The sequence below is a fragment of the Lygodium microphyllum genome, chromosome 6, assembly GCF_053477565.2.
Source record: "Lygodium microphyllum isolate KBCC chromosome 6, Lygodium_microphyllum_v1.1.10, whole genome shotgun sequence".
Taxonomy (NCBI): Eukaryota; Viridiplantae; Streptophyta; class Polypodiopsida; order Schizaeales; family Lygodiaceae; genus Lygodium; species Lygodium microphyllum.
The window spans coordinates 37,296,265-37,324,194 of NC_141140.1; the positions used below are offsets into that span (position 1 = coordinate 37,296,265).

At 42.5% G+C, this 27,930-nt stretch overlaps 1 protein-coding gene across 2 annotated transcripts; it reads left to right on the forward strand.

Annotated features, from left to right (window-relative positions):
* LOC148034468 (digalactosyldiacylglycerol synthase 2, chloroplastic-like) lies at positions 1 to 27,930 on the forward strand. Of its 2 annotated transcripts, XM_087679413.1 has the most exons (8): positions 1 to 309; positions 394 to 1,568; positions 9,244 to 9,276; positions 15,450 to 15,552; positions 24,402 to 24,904; positions 25,362 to 25,628; positions 25,711 to 26,060; positions 26,204 to 27,930. In XM_087679413.1, the coding sequence occupies exons 2-8, from the start codon at positions 870 to 872 to the stop codon at positions 26,718 to 26,720; spliced, it is 2,472 nt and encodes an 823-aa protein (XP_087535539.1). In that variant the 5' UTR covers positions 1 to 309; positions 394 to 869; the 3' UTR covers positions 26,721 to 27,930. The 2 variants fall into 2 exon arrangements, with proteins under 2 accessions (XP_087535539.1, XP_087535538.1); XM_087679412.1 differs by having other exon boundaries at positions 1 to 1,568.

Here is a 27,930-nt window from a genome sequence, read left to right on the forward strand (position 1 = left end):
TTACACGTCCCGCGGGGGCCACAGTGGCTTGTGTGGCTGAGACAGCTCCCCCTTTTCCTTTTCCTGCACACGACCGTTGTGGCAGGCGTTTCATCGGCCATGACAATGGCGGGTCTAGGTAAGTACATGGGAAGCTTTTAGAAGCCGCATCAAGAGAGAATCTACCCTTTCAAGGATAGAGGTCGCGTGCGCATTACTCAGGAGGAAGAATAAGAAGCAGACGCAGAAGAGAAAAGAAGAAGAAGAAGAAGAAGAAGAAGAAGAAGCAAGCAAGGATGGCTTCCTAAGATCAGGAAACATCAACATAAGGTCGAGGCATAATTTCAGGAATCGTCAATTGAATCCTGGAGCAATCAAATGGGAAAATGAAAATTTCAATTTTGTTTTTTTAAGGCGATCATTGCGAACTTGTTCAAATCCATTGCGATCATGTCCCGCTGTGTGAGAAGCTGGAAAGAGGTCTGAGAACTGTTAAGGCAGGAAGATAACCCAGCGGTGCCACGGAATTGACAGTCCAAGCTACGCTATTTCAAAGCAGAAGACGTTGTCCGAGGACAGATTTGAAAGCTTATCCAAAATGACCACCAAGCTTAGGAATTCATGATATATGTAATATATGTAATTCTTCAACTAAGGATGGCAATTCATTCGATCTGATTGATCACATATTTGTTTCGGATGGAACCATCTTCCATCTGTCGGGCTGGTAGTCCCGAAGGACTGTAACAGGCTGAGCCAATATCTCGAAGGTAACCTGTTGAAACATCTGGAATCGAGATGATCATTTGGGAGTGATACACTTCAGGGAAAAGGTGTCCAGGTCCTGTACACTTCGGTGCACTCGTACAAGTTGTTATCACCAAGCTTATATGGCCAAGGGAAGTTCACAATCAACAGCAAACCAAACATTCTCTTTTATACCCAAAACATGGGCAGAAGCACAGAGAAATGCCAACGAGGACCTCAAGCTCGTTAGCCAAAAGATGCAGTCTTTGACTGACTCTTTCAGTCGTGAATGGGATCACTTTAAGAGAACATCTCTTAATATTGGTGGCATTCAGAGCTCAGGAGGTCTGTTTTCTAGGATGAATCAGAACCAAAGCCCACTTACCCTGGCTGCTGATATGGAAGAATTGGCTGCCCAAAGGTTCAAATCTTTGTTAACTACATACAGGGCCCTAAACTTCAATGTAGACTGGAACAAACATGAACAGAAAACTACCATCTGGAAGCCTCCCCCATCTAAGCTTGAATTGTCATCAGTGCTTAGAACTGTTCCCAAGGTTTTCAACCCTGAAGACAGTTCCAAAAGGAAAGTTGTAGCAAAGCCACAGAAAGGAGAACTCAAGTTTCTTGTGGGTTGGAAAGAAACAAAACTTGCTTTGCAAGAATGGCAAAAGTCAAGGAGTGGAAAAACACCATATTCACTGGAAGAGTGGGAGCCATTGCGGCGTTTGCGAGTTAGCCTTTTGGAGTTGGAGACAACTGCAGCTGCGAGCAAGACTCCAAAAGAATTTTTTCAAAATTTATGCAAGTCTGAATTCTTTGAGAACACAAAGAGGACCATGGTACTTTATTTGAGCTGCTTTTCCATTATATGCATTGCACAGTTCTAAAACCAAAGAAATTCTAAGGCTATTTGAGTGGATTTACGGTTAATGTAGAACAAACTGGTGAAGTTTGATTCGGTGCATTGCACTTGGTTCAAACAAAAGAAAGCAATTAAGTGGCTTTTTGGAAGTTCATTTTGTGTATCAGTGAAGTATAGCATGGTGCGTTAGTTTGAATGAATGAGGGTCAAATATGTCTTCAATTTGAAGTGCTTGAAGGAGTAGGTACTTACTAAGAAAAGGTGAAGAATTTATCACTTAGTCTAGAATGCTTACTTGCATAATACCAGATGAAGAATTTGTGATTTCTCCACAATACTTTACTTAGAGTGATAAGTGGTCTATTCTTTACTTAGAGTGATAAGTGGTCTATTCCTGCTATTCATATTGTAATCACCCCTCTTCTTCCTGGATGTTTTGACCTGTTCTGGACTAATAGTTTGCACCATGCACCTAGAAGCCACTCCCATGGCTATCGGGCATCAGGATGATCAGCCCTATTTTTGTTGGACCTCTATTTTCAGCTTACACTTGGCAGGGGGGCACCACAAGTTGTAAGGACTACATCAAGTTTGGGCAATTTTATAATGTTGGTTAGCAGCTATTGCCCTTAGCTAGGACCCATCAAGTTTATATGTGTTTTGTGCCAACTACCGGTTTTCATATATATCCTTGCCTTCACATACTATTGGAGTGTCATGCCTATCCTGAGCTAGTTCTAGTGGAGGTGGTTGGTGGGACTTGTGATGGCAACTGTAGTGAAAACCACGAAAGCACAATAGCTGAAAAAAGAGAGATAGAGAGAAGCAAGTATACAAGTGCAAGATCCAATGTGAGTAAAAATGATAAAAGTACTGAATGAGATAATAGAACAAGAGGCTCCCCATGAATACATAAGTACACGGGCCAAGGCTCTATATCAAAGCTTTAAACATGGCTTTAAACTTAAGAGTTCCTTAAGTCCCAAAAGCATTTAGGTAACTCTAACATGTGCCTAGACTTTGGGTTGGCTCACACATGGAGATATCTCCAAAGGTGAGCTGCCATCTCTATAAAGAGATCAATGCTTTGCATGGGCCACTTGCATTGTAGCTCCATTGTCAGTAAAAATGATAAATGTACTGAATGAGATAATAGAACAAGAGGCTCCCGATGAATACATATGTACAGGGGCCAAGGCTCTAGATCAAAGCTTTAAACACGGCGAGGTGCCCAAATAGAAACTATACTAACTTAAGAGTTCCTTAAGCCCCAAAAGCGTTTAGGTAACTCTAGCATGTGCCTAGACTTTGGGTTGGCTCACACATGGAGATATCTTTGAAGGTGAGCTGCAATCTCTATAAAGAGATCAATGCTTTGCATGGGCCGCTTGCATTGTAACTCCATTGATTCGACATTTTAGGAGCTACCATAGCCAATCCAAGATCCCAACCCTAATCCTACTTAGTTTGAGCATGTAATGCACGTGTACAATACTTGTGTTCGGATGATCATGAACAAGGTAGAATGATGTGGTAGAAGAGCCTTGTGGTTGGCGGTGCTAGGGCTTTGAGTAGTAGGATTACATGTGCATCCAAGAGGCCATGGTGATAGTAGCAATTTTGTGAGTTGGATCACATGCAAGGGAATCATGGCAACAATTTGTGGAGATGGCAATTTGTTTGTTTGTTTCTTTAGTATTGCCTTATTTTGATGACACGTTGAAACGTCTAAAAGGAGTCGACGTATTTGATATTTTTAAATAAAGTGATGTATGCTTTTATTATCAAGGTGTTGGACTGTATGATTGGAAGAGCAACATAAATGCAATTGCTAGATGGACTGCCAATGCATCATGGAGATTGTGATCACTTGCATTGCTCACTGCGCCTCTTGGATTGGCCTTGTGCCGCCGGTTGCTGGATATTATAGCTGTTCGATACTTCCAAACTATTGCCACAACCTTTGCCATAGAGTGCTCCCTGAAGTTTGCATGTGCATCTCAAGGCGCTAGATATTTGGGGCTTTTGACCAAATCGAAGTCATTCATACATCGGACACATATATGGTACACTCACCATGGTTACATGAGCTTTGGCAGTCTCATGACTCTCTAGAGGTGTTAGATGGTAGGTGCTTTGCCTACTTTGGATACTCCACCTCCCCATGCTTGTGAGGGTTGCGTTGTTTGTGTGTGGTGTCCTATGAGGACTAGAGCACTTGGTGGTCATTTGTATTTTGTTACATTTATTGATGACTACTCTAGGTACACTTATGTATATGGTTTGAAGGCAAAATCCAATCTATTTATGCACGTCAAACACTTGGTGGAAAAATTGGAAGTAGAAATAAGTCTAAAGGTGTAGACTCTACGCACAGATAGAGGGGGGGAGTATATGTCTCGTGCATTTGAGACATTTTTGCTTGAGCATGGCATTATGCATCAAGCCATTGTGAGGGTGATACCTCAAGAGAATGGAGTGGCTCAAAGAAAGAATCGCATACTCATGGAGATGACTAGATGCATGCTTAAGAGCAGAGAATTGCCAGACAAGTTTTGGTTAGAGGGACTTCAGTGGGCAAATCATGTTTTGAACCGTGCATCTACAAACGTACTAAAGACTATCACACCGTTCGAGGCTTTGCATGGCAAGAAATCGAAGGTTGATTACTTTTGAGTGTTTGGATGCATAGTTTATGTGCATGTACTGAAGGAGATCAGAGAGAGAAGGAAGTACAAAATAGGAGATAGAAGAGAAGAAAAAGAATAGATAAGAGGTGCACAAGATAAAGACAAAGCACAATGAATCAAATCACTATGTATTGATAGAACCTGAGAAGATAAACAAAATCCTTGTCTGCACACCGTATTTGCGTAGCGACACGACAACATGTCGAATGCATAGTGGAGATGCGATGGCCAGCAATGGTAATGGCTGAGAGAGAGAGAGAGAGAGAGAGAGAGAGAGAGAGAGAGAGAGAGAGAGAGATCATTGGCTTGATAATCGATCACTCATTCTACTTAATTATCGAGTTTTCAATTGACCTTGCAAATTGGGGCTGTTTTAAAGAGCTAATTAGTTTATAATGCATTTTTGAGCTTTTACACATCCTAGCTGATGATGGACATGATAGATGAACATGGATCCCAAACTAATAGTCCTTGGAGGTGGTAATCTAACTAATGAAGATATGGCATTTGACATCTAAATTTAGTCTACCTGAAGATGATGGCATTTGATCATTGGTAGTAGTGGGAGGTTGGGCAATAGCTATCAGAGGAAGGTCTGTGCAGATTGAGGCTGCAATGCAGTAAACACAAGCTGTATAATGCTTGGGAAGAGGCTGAACAGCAAGGGAACAATAGTGGTTAGGGTGCTAGGGGCTAGTAATGACATGGTAGTGGTTGCGATGGTTTGGACAGCCATTGGAGGGAGAGCCGATGGCTGAAACCTGTAGGACAAGGGATAAGCTTGAATGGTGAGTAGGGTGTCTATTTATAGATGAGTGGATCCTTCCTAATTAGGGTTTGGCTTATGGGACACAGACACTCTCTAGGACCTTGCAATGTTTAATGAAACTTTGGGTAATTTACATGTTTTGGGGCTGTTTTAAAGAGCTAATTAGTTTATAATGCATTTTTGAGCTCTTACACATCCTAGCTGATGATGGACATGATAGATGAACATGGATCCCAAACTAATAGTCCTTGGAGGTGGTAATCTAGCTAATGAAGATATTGCATTTGACATCTAACTTCAGTCTTATGTTTACATGATATCTTCTAGCATAGTTGCCCTCGTACATAGTACAGACTTGTTCATTCTGTATGATCCGTACAGTATAGTACGGTATGAATCCGTATGATTCCGTTTGAAAATACTGCCTCTTTTGGGCCACCGCGTTTGGTGCATTTAATGTCTCGGTCAAAGTTAATTTTGTGCTTTTTGCTTGTGTTTTTGTCTTGTTTTTTGCCCACATGGCACAGTTGCCAGCCCATTGCCAGTTGCCATTGGATGCCCATTGCTCGTTGGATGCCAATTGTCTTTGGATCCCATGTTCTAGTCTTTAATGCTCTTTTTCACACTCTTGAGCCTTCGCTCTTCTTCCACTTTGGATCCCTCTCCTGTTCCACTCTCTTCTCTAGCCTATAAAAGGTGCTCCTCCCTTGCATCCTTCCATATCAAATCAACAAGCATTCTCATTGCTCAAGCCTCTCTCTCTTTAAGCAAGCTATCTATCTATCAACATTCAAGCCTATCCCGATTCTACCTCTCTCTCTCTCTAACTTCCATCCCCTCTCTCTTAAACTTTGAAGCCTCTTACTCTCCCTCTCTTTCTCAAGGCTTAAGGCTCAAGCCTCTCACTATCCCTTGGGCCTCCCTTTCTCAAGCCTCTCTCTCACTCGTGACTCTCCTTCTCCATCAGCATTATGACTCGTGAGAAGCACGAGGCCTTCAATTTGCACACCATCCATGTGGAGAGGGACACAAAGAAGTCCAACTCCCACCATTGGACGTGCAAGTATTCTCGGAAGCGCTACATAAGTGGTGCGACCTGACTTCTCCAACATCTTTCCAAGATGGGGGGCAAGCTGCTCCATGCAAGGAAATCCCTCAAAACATCGCGGACGAGATTCTCGTGAAGATGAGAGGGGGATCCACTGGAGGAGGAAGAAGTGGTGTATTAGCACCAACACCTATGCCTACTAATGAGGAAGCATCCAATGTGGGCATATCTTCAATCGGTGCGGGTGAGGCCTCCACCATTGGTGCTGGGGGCTCCACGTCCGTATCTAGCTTTGGTAAAAGACAAAGGGTGGAGGCTCATGCAGCACCGGAGAGGCAATCTTCTCTCTCTCAAGCTCCCAGTCATGTGCGTGGATCGATTGCCTTTCTTAGAGAAAGGTAATGACTTGTGGATATTAAAATTGTATGCACGGTGATTGAGTGCCATCTTGTATTCATGTTCTAAAGCAAGAGCAATGGAAGAAGAAGATGGTAAAAGCCATTGCCAATGTAGGTCCATGTGAAGGATGGGCCGGTATTACATACAATGACAGGAGGACAAAAAAGATTGGTGAAGAGAAGGAGAGGATTGATAGACCCTTAATCCTATTCGGACTGCATGGATAAAATATGATTGCTCTATTCTCGTCAACGAATGGAGTGATCATAAGAAATGGGGTATCATCAACATACTCATCTCATGTCCACTTGGCACTTACTTTTTGCGGGCTGTAGTCACTCGCAAGAGAGGGAGGAAAACTATGGGCGCCTTCATCTATTGCCACATTCAGCAAGCCATCATTGAGGTATACATTGTCTTTTGAATTTGTTTATTTTATTATTCATAATTATCTATCTCCCTATTCTCTCTAATATCTATCTTGATTCATTGCAACGCTTGTGCCTCAATGAGTAGTTTTGGAAGAAAGTCCATGTCATTGTCATTGTCGTGAGTCCCTTTTATAGGGTGTTATGTATGAGTGATTGTGAGGGGTCCACCATGGGCCTTCTTGTTCACTTCTTTAGATTAGCATTGGTAGAGGCAAGTGCTTGCACAGTGATCATAGAGACAGAGCATGCACATGTTTTAGAGAGAGTAGAGAGGAGATAGGCATGGATGCATAAGCCTATCCATGGTTTTGCAACATTGGTATATTCGGCCTACAAGTCACTAGCGGTCATGGATGATAGAGAGCTTCGTTTGGACCAGCTTGCTTATTTGACTTATGTGTTCCCTGTGGATGACCACAATGTAGTGTTGGAGGAGCTAGGATGCTATGCAGATCAGAGAGGGCATGTGGCTTTTGCTTCTCCCACTTGTTGAAGGAGAGAATTACTTGCGAAGCCTTTATTTTGGTGGCAAAACTTTGGATATGCGATGGAGACCCTTTAGCCTTTAGCCATGAGAGTCCTTGCTGAGGGTTGCTCTTCGGGTGCATGTGAGAGAAACTGGAGTGCCTATTCTCTCACTTACACGAAGATTCGCAATCGACTTAGCACATGACAATTAGAGCAGCTAATCTATTGCCGCACTAACTTACGTATGATGAGGGCTATGATGAGCATGGGTAGTCCAAAGCAAGTAAACACTTAACCATAAAATTTAAATATTGTTGTTTTAAACTTTAAAGTTTATACTTTACAATTTAGACTTAGCATTTACAATCTTATGTGCATTGTGTAGGTGAATGTTAATACATTGAAGTTGACGGGTGATACTCTTTTGAGTGTACATCAAGAGGTGGATGAGGAGGAGGAGATGATCCTTGCAGAGCTCTATAGAGAGCTTATAGCAACAGACACTCCTGACACTCGCAGTCGACATGCTCATGGGAAAGGAGTTCGGGTAGGTGGCAACAAGGGCATGGTTATTCAGTGCCCTTCGACATCGATGAGGGTCTCCCATCCCATGCCTCATGATGACATCTCCCCCTTGCTTACATAGCCAGTGCCTAGGGAGCCACCATTTGATGATAATGGTAAGCTCATCAGTGAGGATGAGTATGAGGGTGTCTCATCATCCAATGCCGAGAAGTCATCTTCAAACTCTCTTGATGAGCACTCAGATGGTTCTAATGATGATGATGATAGTGATGCCTCATCATAGATTCACTATCTCATCATAGATTCATAGGTCTCTCTCTTTTTTGTATCTACTATCATTGTATCCACATGCTATTATGATCCATTGTCCATGTATGTACTAGACTCTAGTTCTATTGCATGTTGCGCGCAACATATGCGACCGCAAGGACCACCCTTGTGAATTCATCTTATTTTGTAATGAAATGGCCATTTCCACTTTAAACATGTGTTGGTTTTTTTTTAAATCAAGCTTTTTTTTTTCATACTTATATCGTACTGTACATTATAAAATCATAAGGTACTATTTAGTACCGTATTTTATTGTACCGTACCGTATCATACCTTTCGTACCTAACAACAATACCTTCTAGTTATTCTAATCAATATTCTATGACACTTGTATCTGAATGTTTTGTTATGGACCACTAAGAAAAGTATCATCCAGTAGCTAGGTAACAAGGCATTACAAATGCAGGTCAGGTCTTGTTTGTTTTATTTGGACTTTATCATAGATTCACTCTCATACATAAATGAAGGTTTTGGTCATAGATCCACTCTCATGTTGGAGGACTTGCTGTAGTATGTTATTCAAGTGGTTTGAAATTTGATCTTTTGGTGTTATTATGGTGCTTTTTGGGGTGTTCCCTACTGGAGGGGTGGGACAGGTAAGGTTTTGGATGTTTCTTAGCACTCTGTGTTATAACTAAATATAGAAGTGAGTGCTCAAGCTGTAGAAAGGATCAGTCAGATTTGGTACTGAAAAGACTGGCTTATGGTTCCTACAAATTGACACTGGTGATAGTGTTGCAGCAACAACTGCTATTCAAAATTCATTTTCATTTGTAATTTATTGTTCTCATGGAAGATTTTGAATGCTTTCTAGCTTTCTGCTCTGATACTGTCCCTATTGCAGTTAATAAGCAGTAAATACTTCTCAAAGATGTCAGGCATGATTGTAATTGAAGCAATAGTGAAATTAACACTTTTTGCCTTCATTTGGGACATGTTAAGTGAGCTTTATGTATTCTAAACTTAGTCAACTATATTATGTGTTGTTACAGAACATACCGATGCGGAGATCGAGCACTGAACAAGTACTTACTCAACCTTTACATTGTTCAGAATTATAGTTTTTTGATTAATGATAACTCCAAAAAGCACACCTTTGACGTTTCAGTAAAGACTGGTTGTAATGTAGCCACCTGTAAAGTTCCAGTTTCAGCTTCATCCATTTCTTTTAAAAGATAAATGTCTTATAGTAATGATTTTTGAGAGTTTCCTGAGAACTGCAAGCAGTAAGTGCTAGGAGTAATGTTGCATACAGGAAGTAGCTGCATTCTGACTAAAGTAACATATCACTAAACAAATAATGATAAATCTATTTTGTGAAGACAAATATGATAGATGTTTCAGTTCAAGTGGGCACAAATACCACAAATCTAGATAGAGCCCCGTCAGAGCAAAGAAAGAGAAAAAAACACCGTTGAGAAAAAGATTGTTATTCATAACGGGATAAAGAGGGGACCTCAAGGATGGGACCTGTCATAACAGAATTTTGGTAGGAAGCCTTGGCTCTTTGCTAAGATTGACATTCCTTGTGAGCCATAACAATTTTTTTTTTCCAAAGGAGAAGACTCTGTTAATAGAGTCCTCTGAAAAGAAAATCCTGAAGCAGAGTACAAGATAGCAATCCAATATACTGCCAGAGACTAATGCATAAACCCACTCTCTTTCCATAAAACTCAATGTTCTAAATGTTCCTCCTTTCGTTACTGTGCTTATGCTCTTAAGAAAAGAAGGCACCTCCTCTGTGAAAAATCAAGATGAGCATAATGCTGTAACATGTCTGTTACCAGCTCAGGTAATACTATGGCACAAGCAATGGCTAGTTATGGGTAAAGAAGGCATTGTTACATGTTGCTAGAACTAGCTGGGAGTATGATGCAAATTGAGTTAGTGATAGTCTAGTTTGCTTCTCAGATGACAGACGGGGTTATATGGACATGAGGACCTCAACAATCCTTACCTTCATCCATATAGACATCTGGCCGTGTTAGTGCAAAAGATTGGTGTTTTTGGTTGGAGATTCTAATAATAAGAGCATGCATGCATTTTTGTGGACCGTGCCGATGCATCTAAGACTTCATCGATAATAAGGCTTGAGGTTGAGAATAGAGCAGGGCTGTTGTGGTTAGAGGAACTTGACATTGAGGAAACAGGCTTTATAAAGTTTGAGAGTAGTTGAAATGAAGAATACTAAGTTGACTATGTGGACCTTTCCACGTGGTATGCATGATGGAATACATCATATTTGCAATTGAAAGGTTTCAAATGGATGCGCTTTGAAGTTTGAGCATGGTTGACTTCTTGATAGGTTTCTTGAGGTAATAGACCTTGTTGAGAGATTCAATCTAAGCTTTCTATCTAAGGATTATTATATGCATCTTATAGGCCCAAATATAGGCCCTTTGTTTTGATCCAGGCCAACCAAATCAGCAGCCTACAGCTCTGACCTGTTTTTTAAAAAAATTTGCCTATATATAGACAGCCCCTTTGTACAGTGCAGTCAGCTCTCAATTTCAGTTTTCCTCGCTTTTTCCTTTATGTTGTGCTCTTGCAAGAATACATGTTCTCATGACAACCAGCATTAGGTTCCTCTTCCTCCTTCGGCATCACCTGTTGAGAAACCCTTCACCCGCAGTTTGCGTTTTTGCGTTTATGGTTTGCGTTTAGGGTTTGCAGCCCCAAAAAGGGGCGCCATCCTAGACTGACTATGCCTATTTATAGGTCTCTCACTCATTCATTCCTCACGGCTGATTAATTCAGTCCGTCATCTCTTCTCTCCAGCCTCTCCACTACCCTCACACCCCTTCAGGAGGACATTGCAGTTCGTGGTTCGTGGCTGTCTTCATCATCTTCCTTGTGCTACGGCACCCTTGTTCCCTTGTATCACATTCACTCCATGATTCAGAACTTCATCATTCCATTCATCAAAGTTTCTTCTCTCTTCTCTTCTCTTCTCCATGTTTGCCAAGTTTACCCCGTGTTCCTCCCCGCCAACCCTACTGTCTCGCTGGTACGTCATCTTTTGACATGGTATAAGAGTTGGATGTGCTCAAACAGTGGCAAAGATCCTCCACTCCAGTGAAGGCAAAGACCGGTGGCGGGTTCGGCATCCACTTTTCTTCTTCTTCCGCTGCATCAACATCTCGTTTTTGTAGATTTCAGGTGTTTTAGCTTGTTGCCCACACCCCGTTTGCGGAGGACATCTTAGCCAAAGTTGTCCATTGCTATCTCCATCAGTTGGCGCTTGATTTCTAGCCCTCTTCACACAGTTTGGAGCTAATTCTAGCCAGGCGACTGCTGTTCTTGTGCAGACCTGCTACCGTACAACCTGCTATGTCATCACAGTCTTGCTGCGTGCGTTTTTAGTATTTCTCTCTCCTGCAAGCTGTTCTGTGTGCGTTTTTAGTCTTTCTCTCTCCTGCTGCCTACGTTTTTAGTCTTTCTCTCTTGCAGGCTGTCCTGTCTGCGTTTTTACTATTTCTCTCTTTTGCAGGCTGTCCTGCCTACGTTTTTAGTCTTTCTCTCACCTGTTGCGTGCGTTTTTAGTATTTCTCTCTCCTCACATGCGTTTTTCTACTGGTTGCAACCTCTTACTACTGGTCGTATCCTCCTCCCACTGGCAGCTCACTTCTAGTCCTTCCACTGCCCTCCCACCCCTTGAGGTGAACATTGCGGTTCATGCTTCACACTGCCCTCATACCCCTTGAGGTGGAAATTGTGGTTCGTGGTTCATGGTTCATGGTGACTGACCTTCTTCAGCAAGGCACACTGGTATCCATGGCTTCTTTACCAATAGATGACCAGTCTACTGGGTGTTCCTATTGCGGCACGAACGGTCATTCCACCGACGACTGTCGACATCGACCTTTGCTCCCCATCCCCCTAGAGTATATGCATCTTCCACCAGGCACTCCTTGTGCCACCTCTCCTTTCTGGGCCACAGAGATCGTTGTGCATTGACTATCAGAGTACTATGCTCAAGGCAATAAGACGCATTTGATGCGCACTAAGTCCTTTCGAGCACATGGAGGATCGATTGGTGCTATGACCTCCTAGAGATCATCGCAATGCCAGCGGCAGTCTTCTCCTACTTATTTTCAGGTACAGTGGCTTCCATGACCTACGGATTTGCAGTCCGCTCCATCGAGAGACAGTGATTGTTTGATACCGTCTCCTCGTCAGTCTGCTCCTTTGAGAGACAACGGTTGCTCGACTCCTTCCTCTTCTTCGGCTACCCAGTCTGCTCCATTGAGCGACAACGACTGTTGCCTACCTCTTGCTCATTCTGAGCCCCACCCTTCCCCACCCTTGACTACTCAGGTTCGAGAGGCTACCTCTGGGAGCTCTTCGGCACCCCAGATAATAGATACCTTCTTCGGCATGACCAACGGCACTTCCTTCGTTATCATACATTTCGGAGTCCGTGATCCATGAGTTTTTGGATTCCCTATCTACTTCAAAGGGGGGTTCAGAGGGGGATGTTATTTCTTTGCCCTCAAAGAGGGTATCTACTTCTTCTTCGACTTCTGCGGGGGGCCCTCCACCTTCCGTCACCTCTTCTCTCTAGCCTCTCCACTACCCTCACACCCCTTTAGGAGGACATTGCGGTTCGTGGTTCGTGGCTGTCTTTATCATCTTCCTTGTGCTACGGCACCCTTGTTCCCTTGTATCACATTCACTCCATGATTCAGAACTTCATCATTCCATTCATCAGAGTTTCTTCTCTCTTCTCTTCTCTTCTCCATGTTTGCCGAGTTCACTCCGTATTTCTCTTCCATACTTCTTCATCCTTTTCTTCATCATTGACACTCTCGAGCAGGATAGCTCGTTTGTTTTGTGATGGGCTGGATCTAACCATTCCTTTCCATTCTCCCTAGGGGACACAATTACTTGACCAACCACAAAGCATATCTTTTCCTTAAAAGAAAGAGTTCAAAGTGGTTCTATCCACCTTTGTAGGTCTTCGTAGGCCATTGGGTAGTTGACAAGCACTTTTTGTCTGTTGCCTTGGCATCTCTAAGGTGATCACTTGGGCTCCTTTGGTAAGTTAACCATCGCCTCTGTAGTCTTGGTAGGCCATTGGCGAGCATCCTCTTTGTTTTTATTGCCTTTGTCTTTGTGGGTGATCACTTGGGCTCCCTTGGTAAGATAGCCATTGTCTCTATAGTCTTGGTAGGCCATTGGGCAATCGACGTGTACCCTTTGTCCAATGCTTTGGTTGCTTTGGGGTGGAATGCCTTGGGGTAAAAATGGGCTTGAGCTTTTTTTCTAATCCTTTCTTGGTTCTAGTTTTGGGCCTGAGAGGGGGTGTTGAGCTAAAAATGCATTACAAACTAATTAGCCCTTTAAAACAGCCCCAAAACATGTAAATTACAAAATGTTTCATTAGATGGTATGTGGTCCTAGAAAGTTCTTGTGTTCCATAAGCAAAACCCTAATTTGGGAGGATTCTTTTGCAACTACAAATAGATAGGCTACCCACCATTCAGCCTATCCTTTTTGTAGGTTATGTTAGTCCACACATCCTTTGTTGTTGTTGGTGCCTAGTTTTCAACCTTCAACCCTCATGCATTTGCTGTCTAGCCACCATTGATTGCAGCCACATCATCTACAACACCTAGTGTCCATTCTGCTATTGCCACCCTATTGCAAGGAGGACCTAGACGTTTGCGTTTTGTTGCAAGCTTGTCTATACTGCCACATTGGGATTCAAGTGTCCATCAACAGCCTGTGTTTTGCTGTTTTGCAGGCCGCCCTGCATTAGCACACATCATGCGAGTTATCGCCGTGTTGTTTATAGCCTTGGCGATCAATTTCCAGCCTTGTTCGGGTGGTGCATTGTTGCGTTCACCAGATTTCAGCCTCCGGATTGCAATGTTTTGGTGATTAGCCTACTGCTCTTCCCTATTCAGCACTCTCTCAGCTCTGATTGGTGGTTACAACACTTGGTATCCATCTCTAGTGAATGTCACACTCCAACTACATTCGTTGCTCTACCTTTGAGCATTTTGTACACTCTTTTCTTCATTTTCAGCATTGATCCATTCACTTCAAAGTTCTCTTCTTTCTCTGTTTGTGTTTGTGTTTTTGCGTTTTGCACTTTAGGTTTCTGAGCTATTGTGTTTTAGTCATGCTCATACATTCTATGTTTTCTTAGTGCAAACCCTAGCTTATCTTTACACCCCCAACCTACTAGAGGCAACAAGTGAGCTGGCACCAACTATTCCCTCTCAAAGCTGAAGGTCTCATCCATTTTGGACTTTGTGACAGCTTGGCATTTATCACCCAGCCTATTCCCTGTCCTATCCCATTTCTTGATGATGATGAATCTATGGATGGGGCTGAACCACAAAGGAAGGATGAACAACAAATGTGAAGACAAAAGCAAGTGGATCTAAGATGTGACTACACTATACAGAAGAGTTTCTTATAAGTAGGAAAATTTGGAAAAAGTAGATCTGACTTGCTGGCTGATTTGTAAAATGTCTTGGTTTTAGCCATTTGGTTAGCCAGAAATATGATCTAGACAGGCCCATACCTATGACCATAAAATGCCTACACAATCCCCAAATATGGTGCTTGACTAACTCTCTCAACACCCCTCCCAATGACATTGGGGAGCAAGAATCTGAATGAGCCTAGGGGTCCCACACATTTGAATGCACATGCAAATAAGCCACACGCTGCTACAGAACCTTAAAACTATTAGTGCAGTACGTTTTTGGCTTTGTAACCTAAAAGGTTGGGTTTTCCATGATTTTACCGACCATGTTCATTTGCTGGAGTTTAATGAATATATTGTCTTTATTTCCCAGTACTTGCCTTTATGCATAAAGATCTAGCATTGAGTCTACATCATTGTACCATTATCATTGATCATCAGTCTTTTCTCTCAATGTCCTACCACGTACCTTGTAGCACATTGGTAAAGGATGTAGAGTAAATGCTCATGAGTGCAAAAATCTGCAGCTTGGGTAGATTTACCTTTCCAATTGTTTCTCCCCTTCCACAATTTCAATCTTAAGAAAAAGCAAAGGATTACAGATATGTGTGGCTTTATGTGCATAGATACAGCTTTGTATACTTGCATGTTCTTTGCAACACATTACAAGGCGTGTAAATTATTTCTGAGCTTCACATGCTTGCAATATACAAGTTTTGATTTGGGGTTTCATGTCTCCTTTTTTATATGACACATTAGGAACTTGTGAGGAATGATGTTGCGCCATTGGACATACCTGAGCTCCTTGAAAGCCTAGTGAGACAATCAGAACCACTTCTTGATCAGCTTGGTGTAAAGAAAGGTAGCATATCATTTGCCTCAATGAGAGACATGTAGTCAAGAATGTTGTCACGAAGTTTCTAAACGGTTTCTTTCAGCATGATCTTGATGCTTAGATCATGATGTTTATGAGCTCCTTGGAAAGAGAAATGCATGCTAAAACTGATGCTTACAATAAAATGGCAAATCCAGTACTATTGACAAATACAGCTGAAAGTGTGAATCTTTACAGCTAAGGTTTATATGCATATTTTGATTGTGCTGCTTAAATCCTTAACAAGTCTAGTTTTGTCAAGTGCTATTACTTAAATATTTAACGAGTCTGGTTTTGTAAAGTGCAGTGTTTCTTTTTGCTTTTTGTTAATGGGGTGGTGGAACTGATTGAGCTACCTTACAAGGGTGATTCTACCTTACATGGCTGCAAAGGAGGCCAAGTACAGCTGTTCAGGCTGTGAGGGTGTCACTGAGGCTTAGGAGTGCAAGAGGGCAGCAAAAGACAGCAGTTCTCTGGTGGAGAACATTGCTGAAATAACAGCATAGAAACCTGGATGCAGTCAACCAGCAGCAGCAGTGGGAGGGTTGTATAACAGGCTGCAGGAGATGATTATGAGGGAGTAGGGCTAGCACTGATGATGGCTGAGAAGCAAAGCAGCAAGCTAATGGCCATGATGAGGGCAATGGATGCTGATGCAAACACAAGGGTAGCAGGGTGTGATTAGGGATGGAAAGGATGGTCACGCACCACTGGATCCCTCTTACAGAACTTTTCCAGCAATTTTCCCTAACAAAAGCGCTTGAGTTTTGTATTTATATAAACTTCATGTAGGATAAGTTTTCAGCCTGTACAAGAGCCCAAGAAAATCAGCCAATAATATGGAGTTAAATTTCAGGCTGATTTTGAGGTAGCTTAACACCCCCCTTCAAACCCAAAACAGTATCCTAAGGGCAATGAGAAGCAAGCTCTGTTCTCCACCTAAAAGCAAAGAGACCAAGGCAGCAGACTATGGGGTGCCTCAAACTGCTGCTGAAGGGCTGATTGCAAGGGGGGTAGATATCTTCTTTGAGTCAGGCAATAGCCCAGCAAGATTACAAAGGTGATGGAGCATTCCTATTGGTCTTAGTTTTTTTCTTTCTTCCCGAATTCAGAGTTGGATCATATATACATATGGGAGCAAGGGCTCTCAATTCAAATGTGCTCTCAAGTTTTTGCTTGTTGAGATAAACGTTAAAGCATGCTACACAATGCATGGGTTTTCACATGGAAAGCCACCCATGTGGTCTTCATCCTTCCAAGCGTCATAATGCATAAATGAAATGCTAAATGCAAGATGTGTGAGGATATGCTAGGGTTTGTACAGATAAAACATAGAATGCATGCACACAACCAAAACACAATAACTTAGACAAAAACACAAAATAAAAAATGGCAGAATAGTAGAATTTGATAAATGAATGGATGTTGAATATGAATGAGTGAAGAAGATGATATAGATGAGATGATCAAGGAGCGAAGATGTCCAACAACCACTGACTCTTGTGGGAGAAGGTTGAGGAAGCTTGCCGGAAAGTGTCGTCCTCCATGTATGAATCCCGAGTGCAGTAATACCACCAAATCTGATGTACATGCAGCTGATTGGAGCTGAGGGCGAAGTCACACAGCAGCCAAGGACCAGTCAGGGGTGAAAATGATTGTACATAACAGGCTGGAGTAATAGAAGATGTGATCTGCAGCAGCTTCTGCAAAAAACCATAGGTCAAAATCAGGTTGCTTGGCTGTAAAACAGGTCGTAACGGCTATTGTTGATGTTGTATGTAGTCTGCAGATGATGACGAGGCTGTAGACTAGGGTTGTGGCAGTTGAGTAAGGTGGAGAGGCCTCCGAGCAGCATCAACAGCACCAGGTCGGGTGGTGGTGGTAGCTGGTAGCAAACGCATGCAGTAGATGAAATCCACATGGCAGGTGGTGGCAGCAAATAGAAGGGTAGATGATGTGGGTAATGATGATGGTGACAACTCTGGGTCCAAAGGATGGGCAAAGGGATGAATGAGGTAAATGTGGTGTGCACAGCGAATCCCTTTCATAGAAAGAGTTGGAGCTATAAGTATTCTTGTGTCTCATTCAAAAAGCAAAAATGGCTTTTTAGGGTTGTTTTAATGAGACGAAACATGCCCAAAATATATAATAAATTAGAGGAAAGTTTTGGTAGCCTCCGCTTAGGATCAACATTCAATGAGTTTGACTACAAGTGCCCAAAAAGGGAGCGCAAGGAGAGTGAAGATACAACTCAGCTCTGACCCAAAAGGTCCCACCCCAAAGAGTCAAAGCATTGGGCAAAGGTTGTCACTTTGGACTACCCAAGAACCTACTAGGATCATAGAGGGGGCGGATATCTTCTTTTGAGTCAACCAACTAAATGAGAACTTTTTTTTTTTGGATTTAAAAAAATGGACACTACCTCCTTCGTCCATTCTAAATTAAGACCCAATAATATACATTTACACTCAAAGATGTTGTGTAGAGGTATAGAAGAAGTTAATGGTGAAAGTAGATGAAGTGTAGGTGGTAGTTGCTCATGATCCTAGGTGAATAGTGTGCTCATGTATGCTCCGCTTGATGAGGTAATAGGGAATTGTATGCTCATGACCCTAGGTGAATAGTATGCTTATGTATTCTCCACTTGATGAGGTAAAAGGTGAATGCGTGCTCATGTATGATCTGCTCAATGATGTAAAAGGGAATTATGCTTCACAATGCGCAGCTTTTCCCCTTGGATGGGTGCTTGCTTTTGCAAGTTTTCACCCAACCAAGGCGCCAAGATATACACACAGTGTGAATGGAAAGGATTAATGCAATAGGGGCAAGCTCATGTAGCAAGGTGTCAAGTGGCATTGGAAGTGTTCACCTACACAAGCCCCTTTTACAAAAGTGAGTTGTAATGAAATGCGATGATGTACACAATGCAAAAGGGTGGATACAATAGGGAAGCGATGTAAATGTCAAAGACAAGAAGATGTTGCCAAAACCTATATGTATATCATGGGAAAAGCAACCCCCTCTCAAATTTTGGAAGTCAATGTAAAGAAATGGTATGGCAAACATAGAAAACGCAAAGTGTGCAACAACATAGACAACATAATATTTAGAATGCTGAATGAGAACGTATGAATGATAATGAAGATGATACAATTGGGGGATCTCGAACCTCCATGTCTCTAGGACCAGGGTAGAGATGTCTAAAGGTGTTAGAGTGTGTCGAGTGTGTCGTACTTGAACAGTTTTCGAGGCATGGCAGTAGATTCTTAACAGGGAGATATGGATGCGAGAGTCTTGGCATTGTTGTTGTGAGAGTTTGACTCCCTTTTGTTTGATGAGTTACCTTAAATTCTATCAATAACACCTTGGAGAAAGTCCCCTGAGGTAAAATACAAAGTACAAGGAACTCTGTAAAAAGTAGCCAAGGACATAAAAAGTGCAATGGCTGTGTGAACAACCAATTTGTTGGGTTGTAATGCCAGACCATCTGAGGGCCAATGCGAGAAAGAAGTTGAATCCAAGAGGGTTGTGCCAAGTAATGATGCCTAATAGGCTGCCCTTGTTGCAGGCCCAATCATCCACATAAAATCGGTTGATCCTAGAGAAGGTCCTACCTCTTGTTGTCTCGTCTCTCCTAGAAAACTGAAGCAAGCCTCTAGATCTACCAAACTCTGCTGTGAACCATGGGTCCTAACCTCTCATGTCAAATCAAAGCTCCTCCCAGGCAGCCTGCTATCCTCCCCTAATGGACTTTGTGTATCTACCTCTCGTACCCTTCAAAGCCTCTACCATATTGAAGTTCCCCCCTACTATATGATTGACTTGTAGGAAGGACTGACCAAGCATAGACTAGAACTATCTCCTGTCTCTTTGGCCATTTGGGGCATAAATGACAAGTAGACTAATAAGTGTGTTCTCCACTTTCACAGACACCCAAATGGCTCTCCCCAGAATCACAACTCCCTAGTCGTGTACTAACTAACAGATATGCATACACCACCTGTATCTTTGTGACTCCCACGGCTGCTGGCGAATAGTTGAGGCTCTATCCTAGCAACGACTTCACACAACATTGGGGTATCCTCTCTGCCGAGAGGTGGTGCTCTTGCAGCATGTGAAAATCAATCAATCCTTCCACTAGTGCTTTGTGTAAATCCTATCTCATGGGATTCTAGCCCTGCCAAAAATGTTGTCCTCCAAAGGCTCATACATTCCATGGCAAGATCCTCATGGGGCGTGTCTTGAGTCTCTCAGATTGGTGTGGCTTTGCAACCCACCCCTATCCCTTCTATCTCCTAGTATATACCCTCTCAAGGCTCCTCCACCAACGTGTATCTTTGTGACTCCCACGGCTGCTGGCCAATAGTTGAGGCACTATCCTAGCAACAACTTCACACAACATTGGGATATCCTCTCTGCTGAGAGAGGTGGTGTTCTTGCAACATGAGAAAATCAATCGATCCTTCCACTAGTGCTTTGTGTAAATCCTTCCTCATGGGACTCTAGCCTTGCCAAAAATGTTGTCCTAAAAAGCCTTATACAATCCATGGCAAGATCCTCATGGGGTGTGTCTCGAGTCTCTCAGATTGGTGTGGCTCTGCAACCCATGCCTATCTCTTCTATCTCCTAATATATACCCTCTCAAGGCTCCTCCCTGCTAGCTCCGCGGCAATGTGGAATGGAAAAAGTCAGAGTATGCATTGAAGTCCTCCACCTCAACTTGCTCCACATATTGGGTGTCTAGGACCTATGATGGTTTCAACTTTGGTGGCTCTACCTGGTGGCCCAAGAGTCCTGGAGATAGTGGCACCGTCACATCTCTTGGAGGATTGTTGGTGGCACTACCTCTAAATCTCTGGGATGGTTGTTGGTGGCGCTACTACCGTTTGGGACTGGAATTTCTAGCTCCTGGGTGATCACGGGTGTGTTTGTGGAGGATGTACATCTCTTTGTGGTCCTAGGCTTCTCTGCTCCTGTCCCTCTCCCTCTACACACCCTGGTCTCTTCTCTGTTTGTAGGCCATCTCTAGCACTCTGCCTCACTCCTCTGTGGCTTGGGTCTATTGCCTCCCTTAACCCTAAAGGAGGTTTGCCATTGCCATGTCCTGGTCCATTCCGCTGCTAGATGTCTGATTATCCTATAGGCCAAGCACTGACCCAGGAGTCCTGTATATGAGACTGGCTCAATAAGGAAGCCCCCATGTATGGAGGGATCCTAACAGACCAGGGGATTGTATGTAAGGACTCTGAGGGCACAATGACTCTGACAGATGAGTATGTGTGTGGGCCTCCGAGACTGCATTGACAAAATGTTCTGTCTGTATGACATGGGTCAAGTGTGGCTTGGGTCTATTGCCTCCCTTAACCCAAAAGGAGGTTTGCCATTGCCATGTCCTGGTCCATTCCGCTGCTAGGTGTCTGAGTATCCTACAGGCCAAGCACTAACCCAGGAGTCCTGTATATGAAACTGGCTCTGTGAGGAAGTTAACAGACTAGGGGATTGTATGTAAGGACTCTGAGGGCACAATGACTCTGACAGATGAGTATGTGTGTGGGCCCTCCGAGGCTGCATTGACAAAATGTTCTATCTGTATGACATGGCTGAAGTGTGGCTTGGGTCTATTGCCTCCCTTAACCCTAAAGGAGGTTTGCCATTGCCATGCCCTGGTCCATTCTGCTGCTAGATGTCTGATTATCCTACAGGCCAAGCACTGACCCAGGAGTCCTGTATATGAAACTGGCTCAATGAGGAAGCCCCCATGTATGGAGGGATCCTAACAGACCATTCCGCTGCTAGATGTCTGATTATCCTACAGGCCAAGCACTGACCCAGGAGTCCTGTATATGAAACTGGCTCAATGAGGAAGCCCCCGTGTATGGAGGGATCCTAACAGACCAGGGGATTGTATGTAAGGACTCTTGAGGGTACAATGACTCTGACAGACGAGTATGTGTGTGGGTCCCCCCGAGACTGCATTGACAAAATGTTCTATCTGTATGACATGGCTGAAGCTGCTACCAATCTCAGACAAGCATAGGATGAAGTACTCATGGAGGGTTGGAAATGAGAGATTGATGGTGGTGCTATCACTGAGTGGCAACTAGTGCAGGTCCTAGATCTATCCATCAAAATACGCTACTAAGGACTTGACACTAATTTGGCAGCAGCATGATTTGTTGGAGAAGAGGTTGCCAGATTCCTTGGTCTCTTCTTGCATGATTTGGTGCTGCTGGTGTGTATCAAGCACATGTCATTGGGAAGGTGGTGCCATTTTTTGGTCGTCTAGCGTGTTGTATATATGGTGGCCTATCTATGTGCACTGGGTTGGTAGTTCGTGACTAGAGGGTGTCTGACATCAATTCTGTGAGAGGAAGCTGATTGCTGGGGTGTTTGGCTGGGTTGACCATGTTCAACGAGGAGAAATAATGACTGGATCAGCATGATTAGAGGCCCGACTGTGTATTAACGATATTGCTGCTCATGTTGTGAAGAGGCTGGGGATTCCCTCTTTGTTATTAACGTGTTCTTGTAAGAAGGCTCTTGTGTATGCAGATAATTCTATTTTGCATCTAGCTTGTGTCCATCTTGCTCTCTTTTCCTCCACACAAACACACACCCTAGCCGCCCCCCTCCCCCCCCCCCCCCCAAACGCACACGCGCGCACACACACACACACACACACAGACCGCCAAAACATTATGAGCACTTAAGGTACGATCCCCCATAGGCAACCTGTCAAGCTCATGAACATGGGTGGATCCAAAAATCCAACAATTCAATTTGCAGTAAGTCTCAAAAGGAGCACTATGTTCAATTGCAAAAGGTCTTGCGCTTGTTGCAAGATAATTGAATTTTCTTGAACAAGAAGTGTGATTTCTATATGATGTCGATATTTTATTTGGGGCACATAAGGGGTGACTAGTATGCTTCCTAAGAACGTCAAGGCAAGGCCTTGTTCTAAAGATAACGTGGGAGATGCGCTTGCTCTTGACATTGTTAGTGTTCTAGTTGGGATTGTTAGTGTCCTACCATACTTTCAGGCACATTATGCACAGGTGACATTTCCTCTTTCAGATGCCACTAGGCAAGAGTTTCAATGGACTTGGATGCAAGAGATGGACCAAGCTTTCAAGGAGTTGAAGATTATCTACTTTTCTCCCTATGTTTAGATTGTTGGAAAGCCAGAATCTCAAGGCAGCTGAATTGAATTATTCCCATTATGACAAAGAGCTATTGGCCATCTATATGCCTTGAATAAATGGATACATTATTTGACTAAGCAAGCTTTTTGCATAAATTATGTTCAACAAGCTTTGCCCTACCCTTCTTACCTAGTCACATTAGGGTATGACTAGCAATCACTTCCAAGATTGAGTATGGGCTTGGTAAGGAGAATGGAGTACATGCATTGAGCTAGTGATCACATGTAATGATATGGTCACTTTCATGGAGTCTGATTTCTTCACTCCTATGAACTCTATGAAGTTGATGTAGATTGTTGTCCATAGATGCAAGCGTATTAGTTGGATATTCAGTCGTTTTTTGTGTTGAAGAATGAATGGGTGGATGTATTTTCATGATGAACTTTGTCTTGTTCCTATAGGATCTTGCAAGGCTACTAAAGCAAGACATTCGATTCCTTACCTTTTCTTTGGATTGACTAGAAGGCTATTCAACTTGGATAGTTACAGTTCTACTGGGAAAGAAAGTTATGTACTTGGATAGTGACTGAGTTCAAATGATTGCAAGCAAGATTGTGAAGTTTGAGGATGCAAAGTGAAGAGTTTAGGCTGTTAGAGCCATAACTTGTACAATCTCGTATTTAATTGTTGTAGATACAAGATTTGAGGATCTCTTCCACATTTTTATCTTTCTCATGAGTTGTGCAACTAGGATCTGTGAGTGCGCATAGGGGAAAGGAAAGTGGACATAGAGCAAATAGAGAATGAGTTTAAAAGAAATGTAGGAGAAATTTGACAAAAGACTAAAGGCTGCAATAGACAGTCTCAACATGCAGCTAGACAAGAATGAGGAGGGTTGGCTGCATGATGACTTGGGCTGGTTGAATGATGACCAATGGATGAGCAGAGCCAGGGGGCAGGCTGTCTATAAATAGGCAAACTGAGGCCACAACTGGTATATAAGTTGGCTAGGCCCAAAATGTGGGTGCCCAGGTCAGCTGGACCGAATGACTAAAATGATCACCGTGCTAAAAATGAATTGCACTAGTGTCATCTCCATCTAGAGTATCTAGGACACATAAAATGACATGCAAACACTGTGTCAGATCTCCAAATGTCCTCATTTGACTTGGGCTGAGGCTCATAATCGGGAGATGGTTGGCTGGACTAGGAGCAAGAAGTGGTTATATCAGCATGTTAAGTGTATTCTTACAAATCTATGGGTTGTTGTTCAACCATTTATTTTAGTGTCTTGTTTTTGTTTTTTTGAGATAAGACAGACCCGAACACCCACAAGAGGGGTGCCTTCCCTCCAAACATGAGCCAACGGAGTCGACAAAAGCCTTGTGTGCAAGAGAGTGATTATCAGTAAGATTGCACTGGCTGAGTTATAATACTGATTACTCGTTCACAAAACTATTTGCACAAAAGGTTCAATATGTTCCTGCAAGTTTGCACGCCACATAACAGGAAGTAGATTGTTGGTTTTCATGTTTGAATGTGTCAACTACAGTCTCACACTCTTTTGTTCTTTGCAATTTCTTTCTTGATTTCTAAGTATATTGATGTGGACCTGGATAGACATTCAGTGCTTAGATTAAAGAGTACCAGTTCTGTGAGTTTCTTAAAACACTTGTGTTTTGCAACCTGAACCAGGTTTCTCCAATAAAATTTGTTCTGCACTTCGAAGTTGGAAGCACCAAGAACCCTTTCTGTCTTGTATTCCTGCTTCTGGTAGAGATGTATCAGTGCTTTCAAAAGAAGCTGGCAATGCTGTCAATGAGTTGGATCTGAGAATAGCCAGTGTCTTGAATAGTACTGGTTACAAGTATCAAGACAAGATTTGGGGTGGACATGGTGTACCAAGGGTCAAAAAGGATGATGATAAGAGAAACATCACAATTGCTACAACAGCATGCTTGCCATGGATGACAGGAACTGCAATCAATCCACTTTTTCGAGCTGCCTATCTTGCAAAAAATGGTGATAAGAATGTGACATTGCTTGTTCCTTGGCTCTCAAAGAAAGATCAGGAGCTGGTCTACCCCAATCAAATTACTTTTGACTCTCCAGAAGAACAAGAGAACTACATAAAACAGTGGTTGAATTCGAGGATCAGCTTTCAACCTGATTTCAAGATTGTATTTTACCCTGGAAAGGTGTGCTACCTCCATTAGAACTAATCGTGATTATAGACTGTTGTAAGCTATATTATTGTTAGAATGATCTAATATTAAGCTTTGGGATATAATGTAACTCAAATGCATGCTTGCTTTGCTGACTCTCAAAAGTCAGGTTTTCATAACAACACATTCTTCCATAAGAGCACAATGGCAGGTGTACTAGTAGTACTCTGTCAATTTCTGTTATTACAAAGGCTTCCATAGACACCAAAGTAAATAGTGTATTGCAATAACAGTCTGCCATTTTCAATTATTAGGACATTTTCAAGTGAGTTCAATCAGATTTACTTTTATGAAGCAACGTATCAGAGTATGCAAGGACTGTTTTGGAGCTGGACCACTTAACTTGTTGCAATTTGCAGTATTGTCATGTAAACTTGAATGTTTGGAGGCATTTGGTCCTAATGGCATATTTCTTAAAACTTCGCTACAGTTCTCAGAAAGCAAGAGAAGCATTCTTGCTGTTGATGATATTACACAATTTATTCCTGAGGAGGAAGCTGACATAGCAATCCTTGAGGAGCCTGAACATCTCACTTGGTACCATCATGGTGCTCGATGGACTCGAAAGTTTCAGCATGTGGTTGGAGTGGTGCACACAAACTATCTAGAGTATGTAAAAAGGGAGAAAAATGGTCCTTTCCAAGCTTTCTTGTTGAAATATGTGAACAATTGGGTGACAAATATTTACTGTCACAAAGTAAGGAACAACTATTTCATTTGCTACTCTGGAAGGTCTTTATCGATTTGTTTTTCTTCTAATGTCTTGTCCTTTCAAGCAGATTATTCGGCTCTCTGCGGCAACTCAGAACCTTCCAAAGTCAACTGTTTGTAATGTCCATGGGGTGAGCCCAAGATTCCTTGACATTGGGAAGAATGTTGCAGCTGAGAAAGAAAAAGGCAACCCAGTTTTCACAAAGGGAGCGTATTTTCTTGGTAAGATGGTTTGGGGAAAGGGATATCGAGAACTAATTGATTTGTGGGCAAAGCACAAGGAAGGTCTTTGTGAGGTGCCATTGGATGTGTTTGGAAATGGTGAGGATGCTTTAGCAGTCAGAGAAGAAGCTCAAAAACATGGCCTAAACATCCATTTTAATGTGGGTAGAGACCATGCTGACAGACTTCTACATGGGTAAGTTCCATGCATTATGAAATGCACTTAGTTACTAGTGTAGCATGAACTTGTGTGAGTTCCAAGCATTCTTTTATGACTTCTGACAAAAACTCATTGAGTTTGAGATATCCTGACCGACTGTGTCTGCTGAATTTACTCAGATACAAAGTTTTCATAAATCCAAGTGTCAGTGACGTTGTCTGTACAACAACGGCTGAAGCTCTTGCTATGGGGAAAATTGTTGTTTGTGCGGACCACCCTTCGAATGAGTTTTTCAAGGGATTCCCAAATTGTTTTATGTACAAAGATAGTGAGGATTTTATTGAGAAGTTGAAACAAGCTATGAGTATAGAACCTGAAGTGTTGTCACCAGGACAACAGCATATGCTTTCCTGGGAAGCTGCGACTGAGCGGTTTTTACAGTCCACTGACTTCGAAAACCTTCCATCCAAGGGTAAAAGCAAAGCACAAAAACGGCCCTTTGGGTCATCATTGTCTAAGATGGGTGGCGTCCTTGACTATGGAATGTTTTTGGCTCATTACTGTCTCTCTGGCATTGAAGTGGCACGTTTAGCATCTGGTGCTATACCAGGCACTATGCACATGAATGAAGAGCAGAGAAGAGAGCTTGGCCTGGCCCTGACAAACATGAAAAGGGATATGTACTATACTTGGTAGTTTAATCCATACCATATCAAACCGAATAAAAGAAGCCTTGTGTTTTGGCCTGTACATGATGAGAAGGTTTTTTGCAGTAACAAGTATGGAATGCCTCAGAAAAGCTGGGAATTATATTGGCTAAAACAGGACAGAAGAGGACGGTACACAAGGAGCTTACCAATAGCTATCCTATATCTATTCTCACAAGCCAATCAATGTTAAGACGCAGCCATCTCCTTGCGCAAAAATCTGATGAAGAGACTGTCTAGCCGATCAATATTAAGACAGGCCATCTCCTTGTTCAAAAATCTGATGAACAGACTGTCTTTTTACAAACTTGACTACGTACAGTTTGGATACTGCAACCTGTACTGGGTAAATGGTAAGAAGGGAACCAGGCGATCATCTTCACCACCGCTAAAAATTCACATGATCCCCTTCGACAAACTATATCATGGAGGAGCGAACCCCCTTTATCATAACTATGATGGATCTTGTAAGATTGTAGGAGAGCCAAGAGCTCTTTTGTTCTTTCCCCCCCCCCCCCCCCCCCCAAGAAGCTCCTTCATACATTGATGCCATTATCTTTCTATTTTATTTTGTTTCCTTTGTTTATTCATGATGAGACATACCATGGATCACTTTACACCAACAGCAGTGAAACTACCTTGCCATGATAAGAGTGCTCAAACCATGCCCACATAACCACAAATACCTAAAGCCAAACAAAAGCATGAATGGATTGCTTCTCCTCCATATGTTCCAACAACTAGTCCAACACAAAAAAACGAAAGACAAGTGTACTCAACTCTAAAATAGTTGTGGTTGACATTTTGCCTAAAACCCAAGAACTAATGATTACTTGTCGACATGTGAATGTCATCCATACTTGGAAATGAATCCCCAAACTTGTCTAGCAACTAGGCAAGAATAAGGAGATGAGCAAGAGTCTCATCACATCTGGTATAGAAAACACATTTATAATTGGAGATCTTGCGATATCATAACATATCCACTACGTGGAGACCCTCAATAAGAAGCCTCTAAAGAAAACATTTTCTCTAGTAGGGAAGCTTAGACCTCCACATCTTGAAGCAATTGATCAAGCCACTTAGCTTTACTATTTTGAGAAGACGAAGTGGTATTTGATTTCTTAGTCATCCATCTCTTATCTCTAGCCGTCTAACGATAAACCTAGTTGGATGAATGTTTCATAAAATCATTTTGG